The sequence below is a fragment of the Lycium barbarum genome, chromosome 2 (assembly GCF_019175385.1).
Source record: "Lycium barbarum isolate Lr01 chromosome 2, ASM1917538v2, whole genome shotgun sequence".
NCBI lineage: Eukaryota > Viridiplantae > Streptophyta > Magnoliopsida > Solanales > Solanaceae > Lycium > Lycium barbarum.
Window position 1 is genome coordinate 135,408,651 of NC_083338.1, and position 8,802 is coordinate 135,417,452.

General features: G+C 34.4%; 2 protein-coding genes across 3 annotated transcripts; both read right to left on the reverse strand.

The window, feature by feature from the left end:
* Positions 1-819: 819 nt before the first annotated feature.
* LOC132627432 (transcription termination factor MTERF9, chloroplastic-like) lies at positions 820-2,287 on the reverse strand. Its single transcript, XM_060342776.1, has one exon. It carries the CDS (start codon positions 2,164-2,166, stop codon positions 1,051-1,053), a length of 1,116 nt encoding a protein of 371 aa, XP_060198759.1. The 5' UTR covers positions 2,167-2,287; the 3' UTR covers positions 820-1,050.
* A 1,910-nt stretch (positions 2,288-4,197) lies between these two features.
* On the reverse strand, positions 4,198-8,422 carry LOC132627433 (transcription termination factor MTERF15, mitochondrial-like). Of its 2 annotated transcripts, none has more exons than XM_060342778.1 (2): positions 7,140-8,422; positions 4,198-4,815 (listed from the first exon to the last, which is right to left on the reverse strand). In XM_060342778.1, the coding sequence occupies exon 1, from the start codon at positions 8,305-8,307 to the stop codon at positions 7,162-7,164; it is 1,146 nt and encodes a 381-aa protein (XP_060198761.1). In that variant the 5' UTR covers positions 8,308-8,422; the 3' UTR covers positions 4,198-4,815; positions 7,140-7,161. The 2 variants fall into 2 exon arrangements, with proteins under 2 accessions (XP_060198761.1, XP_060198760.1); XM_060342777.1 differs by having other exon boundaries at positions 7,145-8,421.
* Between the last annotated feature and the right edge of the window lie 380 nt (positions 8,423-8,802).

Consider the following 8,802-nt stretch of genomic DNA (forward strand, 5'->3'; position numbering starts at 1 on the left):
ACTTTGTACTTCGAGAGAATTTTATAGTAATGGATAAATGTCATCAATAACCAAGGAAGAAATTAACTGTGTCGCACCAGGAATATTAACAGGGACAAGATTAAAAAAACTCTATCTATTGTACACAAGCTCGGTTCATAGCACTAAATTTAGCAAATAAACATAGACCAACTTCTCATTGTTCTCAAAGATTGTTCCTCCCATTCAAGGAAGAACAAGCTAAATTTGCTATCATTGCAGAAATATAATGCATATGCTAAACAGCATCACTGTGATACAAATTAATTTGCCAAGGATTTGACTAAGAATAATTAAAAGTTTATTCCATCCCCTGTTAAGACACAACCAGAGGCCCTATGCGCTTTTTTTTTTTTTTTGGTCTCCATTTTTTCTTATTTGCCAAGCAAAGAAAGCTCTTTTTATTTCAATAACACATTGACCCTCACTTAAAGCAGCCTCAAAGGATCATATGCTTATCCTTTCATCTGTAAAGTTACAAATCCACACACTTCTACCTCTTTAACAGTTGCCTTAAAAACATGCATCTCTTACTTTAAAAGTCAGAGCTATTTGAACCAGCCATTTCGAAATTTACCCTATACAGTTTCTTCATACACAAGCTTAGCAAATCCAAAAAAACGACCACTTGCTCTAAAAGTTAATATTTTTCCATATAGCATCCTCGCAACAGTCAAACGAGCAGAAGAAACTCGCAGCAAGTGTAGCACATAAACAAGAAAGAGAACTACTAAAACAGCAGAGTTAATTCGCTCTTTGCAATGTCATTGGAAAATCTTAAAAGGCACGTAACAGAAAAAGAGAAATAACTGCCTCATTTGCATTTGCTGAAAGCACTATCTAAACTTAAAAAGATAACCTTTTTCTTTCAACTTACGACTGCACCAAATAGTGGATAATCAGCAAACAATAATGTTGATATGATGTCTCAATGAGAAAAGGTAATCTGATTAGATAAAATTCACTTTGCCTTGCTGAAAACTAAGATAGATGTGCGTGTCCATCAAAAGAATAAACAAAGTTAAATGGTATCTATTTTCCAATGTTCTTGATGTACAAATCATACAAGTCAGGCAGTTCAGCTTTTAAAGGCAGCACATACTTCTCCAAAAACCTTGATTCAGGACATGACACGACCGTGTAAAAACCCCACTTACACTTTGTCAGTTGCTTTTCATTGACAAGTTTCCAGATTTCATACCTGGGCCTTACCCTCTTTTCCAAACTGCACATTAAAAGCGAAGGGCGAGAAGCGATGTAAGCAGATTCGTGCCCGAGTTCGTTCATCAAAAATGTCAATGCAGTTCGAACTTTTGCATCTGATAGGCCTACACAGTAAGGTAGCTTTTGCAACATGGTGAGGATATCCGAATCAGACCACCCAAAACTCTTAAAGATTTCAACTTTCTTGTCCACATTCGATCTACTGTGGCTAGCAAGCACACTAACAATGTGGAGAAACATCGCCGAGTCAGGAGAAACGCCAAATTCTTTTTCCACCCTATGCAGCGTTTCCTCAAGCTTCTTGGCACCAAGTTTAAGAATTCCGGGCCGTGTTAGCACAAATTTTTTGATCTTATCATTTGAGCAGCCAACTGATTGCAATAAATTCAGACAATCTTGTATAGTTGTACCACCATTGTAACTAATCAACCAAGAAGTTTTCTTTATAACCTTAACCACATTTTCATCACTACCCAATAAAATTCTGAGACAATTTATAACAGGTCTTATATGAGTATCTAATCCTCTACTAAAAAATGTCCAGTCTCTTAAAATGATTTTGACAATATCAGAACCAGATAACCCAAGTTCTTTAAGACAGTGTAATTTGGGTTTAAGGATTCTCTCAACATCATAGAATAGCAAATCTGGAGACTTGGAAACCAAGATTTTGATTTGGGTGTTGCTAAAACCTGTTTGTTTCAAGAAATTGATGAATAAATCTAGATTCTTGTCGGTATTTATATGGTAACTTACCTTAGCAGTTGAAGAAATAGCTTCTTCTTTGGAGAATCCAAGAGAGTTGATGAGGTACTTCACTATGAAATGGTTTGTTGGGGCAGTTGTTGAGTATTGAAAGAGAAAGCCATTACCATTAAATTTGAATATTAAAGCAGATGATAAAGCTCGAGCTTTGACTAGCATCCTTGTTGATTTGAAAGCCAAAATTGGGTTATTGCTCTTATTAAGGGTTTATGCTCTCATTTCTACTCCAATTTCCCACTTCCTAGATTCCCCTTTTTTTTTTTTTTACCCATCCAGTGGTGTCACGTGTCCGCATTTGCAGACCAATCTAGCATTTCAAATATATGAATTTATCGCTAATAAAAGAAGAAGGAAAAAATAAATACTACTTAGTATTTTACTAATTTTAAAAAATATATACAAAAAATATTTAATTTTACAGAAAGATAATGTGTTCACGTGCCCTAATTTTATAGCTAAAACGGAAAAGGCTCAATATTGTCATCGAACTATCCGAAATGGCTCATTTATACCACTCGTCAATAGTTTGGTTCATTTATGCCATCACCTCAATAGTTTGACTCATTTATGTCATCGTCATTACCAAAATAGCTCATTGATGTCATTTTTCATTAACACCGATTTTACAATACCAGATATGACATGTGGCCTCCAATTAGAGGTCCACATCATTTGATTAAGCTAGCACAAATTAAATCCTAAATTAAACTAAAACCCGATGAAAAAGGGCATGGATGAGCCATTTTGGTAACGGCGATGGCATAAATGAGCCAAACTATTGAGGTGATGGCATAAATGAGCCAAACTATTGACGAATGGCATAAGTGAGTCATTTCCGATAGTTCAATGGCATATTTGAACATTTTCCGTTTATTTTATATATACTAGTTTCATGAGGCCCAGACTTACTCTTAACCATTTTAACTTTCAATGTTAACGAAATTATTTACTTCAATTCAGATGTAGAGCCAACAAATGAAATTTATGGGTTCTGAATTCTTATTTTTTAAGTTATTCAGTACTAAATTAATAACTCATCGTTTAAATACAAAGTTTGTGGACCAAAGCTATTGGTTCGATCGAAACAGTTGTTGACACTCTAGCTCCACCCTGCTTCAAAACTCATTTTGCGCTTATCTTGAACTCATTTAAGATTTTAATAATGTATTTTATTTTCACAAGTATTAACAAAACTCATGTTTTCATCTCTAGAATCATCTAACACAACAACAAAAATCCCACAAGTAGGGTTATTTTGAGATAAAGGAGTAAAAATAAGTTAATAAGGACAAAAAAATAAATTCATAAAAAGTTACTATAACATTAAAAAATGACAAAGGCCCAAGTGAAATGTTATAAAAAAGAAAAGAATAATTGTAAAAGTAAGAATATGCAATAAGAAAAAAAAAAACACAAAAATAAATTTATAAAAAGTTACTATTACAGTAACCAATTACAAAGGCCCAAGTGAAATGTCTTAAAAAAAATTGTAAAAGTAAGAATATGCAATAAGGAAAAAGACACAAGAGCCACATTTAAAAGCTTCGTTGGATTAAAGCTCAATGTGAGGATTACAAAACTTTTGATTCCCACTACTATATAAACTACTCACTCCGGCACAATTTGTGTAGTTTCGAGAAATTAATAAAAGAATTGCACATTTTTCTCTCTTCTTATAAATGAGTAATTTTATATTTAAATGGAGCTACAAATTTCATATTATTGCTGATGCTAAGTTTAAAATGTTTCTAAATAAAAAAATTAACCTTAGTGAAAATAATTGTTTAAGTTTGCCCAACAAAGAAAACACCACTTAACGCTAGTTGGTAGTTTTCTTGTTGTCAAACCTTGTTCAAAGTCTTATAGTTAGGCCTATTTTTTTTTCCACTTGATGAAGATATGAATCTTAATTATTAAATATGTTTATTTTTTAGGTTTGAATAAAAATTATTTAAATCTTTAATTATATGTGTGTTTAATTTTAAATCTACAACTACTTGATAATCTTAATATATTTCACTGATTAAGACCTATAACAAAATTTTAATATCATTTACATGCTGCTATACATTGAAAATTTCCTGCAAAAATGTCGTTTCTAAGCTACTTCATCCACTTTCACCGCTAACCACCGTAACCATTTTCTCTTCACAAAATTCACTTACTTAATCAGAAGATAGAAAAACAACATAAAAAAAGGACAAGCTGCGCTTGATCTTTGAATACGAAATCTCGGAAAAAGGAAGCTTTCAGTTTCGAATGACATGAGTAATTTTCAACTGGCATCCTGAGCAAAGAAATGATTAACTATCTTTCCTATGTTAATGAAAAAACTAACAGCCCAATGTGACAATATGCCTCTGGTATCGTCGTTTGAAAGTCGTGACACTCCCCCCCTCTTTTGCAGGCTTCTGCTACCTAACTGGAATTTGAGAAAAAATCAAAAGCCCGTAGTTAACTACGAGGCTAAATATTGCTCCAGATTCAGAAACAAAATTGCCAGCTTGAGAGCTATTGACACTAAAGTTTATAAGCTTGATTAAGTAAAGAATAAAATCATGCATCACTGGCTCTGGCTCTGCTTCAGTTTCTTTGACAGAATGCAGCGTGTTTGTCTACCTACAATCTGTATGAATGCATGCTTGGGGACTTCCAATTGCAGATCAAGTGCTTCCAACACGCGGCAAATATTCATCCTGCAAAGCTGTTTCCGGTGCCACCCTCCATTTTGACCCAGGCCACTGCCACCTTGCCATTCTCCCGTGTCTCATCCAGCACAATATGGAAAGTTGCTATTGAGCCAAAATACTGCACAGGAAATCAAAAGAATAAGCACTAGTAATAGGCATAGTGCTCGGGGAACCATTCACGAAGAAAACACTCTTGGAATCAGACCCTTCCTAACAATCCAAACAAAATCAGCAAATCTATTTGTCAATATGGTGTTGTTCCTAAAGTGAGCTTTACTAACATTTTCCACATAGACCATGAAATTACAAGATTGCGTCTTTTTCCCAAAAATAATACTACTAATAATGGCGGTGTCTGAACCCGCTCCGTCAGCAAGGAGCAAGAGACCCGTGTTTTAAGTAGTGATGTCAGAATTGAACTTATCCGTATCTAATTAGTGATTTAAATACACCTCGACTGATTCAACAGGTACCTGCTATATTTTACCACAAACCATTATATGCACCGGACAACTCCTCCTTCCAGAGGTTAGATAAACAGGGAAAAATCACCTAATACTTCAAAAAAGCACATCTTATCCACCAATCCTTGAAGGATATGGCATACTCTGGTGGCAAAGTGAAAACCCAATCTTGATATTCTCCATCCTGAATTGTATAAGATTTAATATCGCCCGTTAGGTTTAGATATATCTAGGTTACAATGTTTGTCATTTAGTTGTTAGTCTCAATATCTCTGTGTTTTATCTACAACATGATGAAATACATTTACTTGATAAAAAAATAAAAATAATGAACAGAGAAGAGTACTACAACAACATACCCAGTGAAATCCCACAAAGTGGGTCTGGGAAGGGTAGAGTGTACGCAGACCTTACCCCTACCTTGGGAGGTAGAGAGGTTTTTTCCGGTAGACCAAACAGAGAAGAGTGAAAAAAAAACAGTTAGTCCAGTATTGTATGCATATTAAAGGTATAATATTAACACAATACAATTAAGAAACTATGTCACCTTCCCTCCAAAATATCCATAAAAATGTAGGAAAAGAGAGGGGCTTAGGTTGGGTTTTGTGTGTTGTGTGTGTGGGGGGGTGTTGAAAGTTGATAAAAATATTCATCTTCTGTGTGACTCCTTGCCCAAATAAAGAAAGGGTAATTAGATTCTTGTTTAAATATTAGTTCAGTGTGGGACCTTAGGAAAGTAGAGAAGATCTCCAGCATCTAAAAGTGATAAGACATTTTATTTCCAAGAGTCCGTTTATGTTCAAATGAAAAGCCACAAGAAACTTTCAACACAAGGTCTTCATACTTAACAAAATTTTAAAGACACTTTGTATGGAAGAGTAAATCAAACATTAAAATTCTTTTGTTTCAAAGTAATTTTCTTTTTTGTGATGGAACTTAGTCGTTAATACGAGATGCTAGAATCAGTGGCGCTTACAAGAAACATACACTGAAGAAAGAGAAATTAGTCACATAACAAAGCATGGATAATTCACAAAACAGCCCTGAGTCACTGGTGACAATCACAGCAAAAATTCACTGTGCAACGGATGGAAGATTCCAAGCTTCTGACTTCTAATAAGTGACATCGAGCTCATATTTAGAAGCAAATCAGATGAATAAATTGGGGGTGGGGGTGGGGAGGGAGGGGGAATGATTGAACCGAAAACTTTCAAAGTAGAAGCAACGTTGCAGCTAGCAGTACATTGAGCTCATAGTTAGAAAATAATATCTCTACCCATACTCTATTAACCAAAAATATGCAACTTGTTAAATTAGTGGCACCATACAGGTTTAACTAGTTATAGACAATTTTTTGAATGTGAAACCCAAGAGATATCAAAGAAAGACTCGTTGGACAGCAGAGAAATCACAAACTTATTGCTTTGATCTGTATAAAGCCGAAACTGATTCTTCTCCCCCCTTTCTTTTCAGGCAACTAAAAGCTTGATAGATGCCTACTATGTTGTTACCTAGAGGGCACAAAGAAATGAAGTTTCTTTTTTTCACCTTTTTTGAGGGATAGGGTAAGGCAGAAAACAAAACAATAAATGGTATCTTACTAAACTCAGCGAGGAGAGTTTATCGTTGCCAAACTGACAGAAAAATGAGAGAAACAATATTTCAGACGATTATTTTCCAGGAAGCATTACGTTGACAAGGACTCAAAATGAATTCGTCTGAACATTCTCCATCAAGCTCTATGTTAAGTGCAAGACTGTTGAAATTTTATCCTCTGTGTGTAACCTAGGGGTTGAATAATGAAATGGGCCTGAATAGATGGAATGAATATTATATAGCTAAGCCCAACTAGATTGGAATTGAGGCACATTGATAGATATATAGCCTATAGGCTGATAAAACTAAATAGGCATCCCAAACAATCACGATCAGCATATTACTTGTAAAAGGACTAGATAGGCAAAATGAAATGGAGTACCAAACCTCTGCCGATCAGCATATTACTTTTTGGCTTTTCCATGCTGTTGAATTTTGTTGTACAATTCGCACACATCAGGCACCTTATCCTTATAAGGAAGCACATAAACCTGGTGAAACTTTTGTTCTGATGGCAACAGAACAGTATACAGATTGTAATCTTCATCATATAGTTTCTTCTCGACTAAACTTTTCATGAGTTCCAACCGAGGCAAAACCCTCTTTTTCATACTGAACATAAGCAGTGTCGGGTGAGAAGCCAAGTAAGCAGGTTCCAAACCAAGTTCCTCCATATAAAAGTTTAGCGAAGCTCGCAATCTCTTCTGTGATAGCCTTAAACAATAAGGCAAAAGCTGAACCAATTTAGTTATATCCCATTTAGACCATCCATAATCCCTAAAGACACCAAGTTTCGTGTCTATAGTCGATTCTTTCATCGAAATAAACACATCAACACCATGTATAAACATTCCCGACCCTCGAGAAATATTAAATTCACTTCGAAGTCTCTCCACTTTTTCCTCAACACTCTCAGGACTTGCCAAAAGAGTATATGGATTCTGAACTAAAAACTTCTTGATATTCTCATCTGAAAACCCAAGACTCTTAAAAAACAACATATTGATCCTCAATCTTTCACATGATTTAACAAACAACAAACATGGTTTTTTCTTGATAGCTTTCACTACATACTCATCACTACCCAATACTTCTCTAAGATAACTTACAGAAAATCTCATATCAGAAATTTCAGGACTTCCCAAAATAGAAACACTTCCTGTAACAACCTTAACTAAGTCAGTTCCAGATAAACCAAGATCTTTAAGAATGTCAAGTTTGGGCTTTAAGGTTTTGTCAACATCACATAAAAGCAACTTGGGTACTAAAGAAACAATTTTTCCAATATGGGTTTTGTCTAAACCATTTTGTTCAAAGAAATTTAACACAACTTGAGGATTTCCAGTGGATTTTGAACGAAATACCTTAGTGTTTGTTGAAATGGCTTCTTTTCTTGAAAATCCAAGAGACTTGACCAGATAGTTGACCAAGAAACGGGTCGGGTCAGGGGTAGTTTTAGTTGAATATTGAAAAAGGAATTTGGAGTTGTAGATGAAGAAAAGTTGCCCTAAGGTGCCATGGTTGTTCGGTTTGAATAAACGAGCCGCCATTGTTTCCAGTTTGCATCAATCTGATGAAAACAAATGGACCAAAGTCGCCTAAAGAATAAACGTTATTTTCTGTGTCTTTTCTAGCCTCACTAATTGGAATACACAATTTACTGTGAGGATTTAAGGATCTTTTGATTAAAATAGTGAATATGCAAGATTTATAAATATAAAAAGGAGTTGTTTATGCTGAGATTAAAAATAAAATAATTATTATGTTGGTTATTAATAATGTACTAACAACATTCAGATCTCTCTATAACAGCCAAATTCTTTCGGAATTGATTTTTAATGTTATATCTTACTTCTCTATAACAGCATTTTACTCATAACAAGAACAACCAACTTTATAATAGTAAGCTCTTTCAAAACTTACCTCTCATATAACAACTCTCTTCTTTTTTGGTAATATAATAATTAACTAATTTTCATAAAAATAGAATATATATGATTACCAATAGTAAGTGTAGATATTTTGACCAAATAGTTAATCCTTTA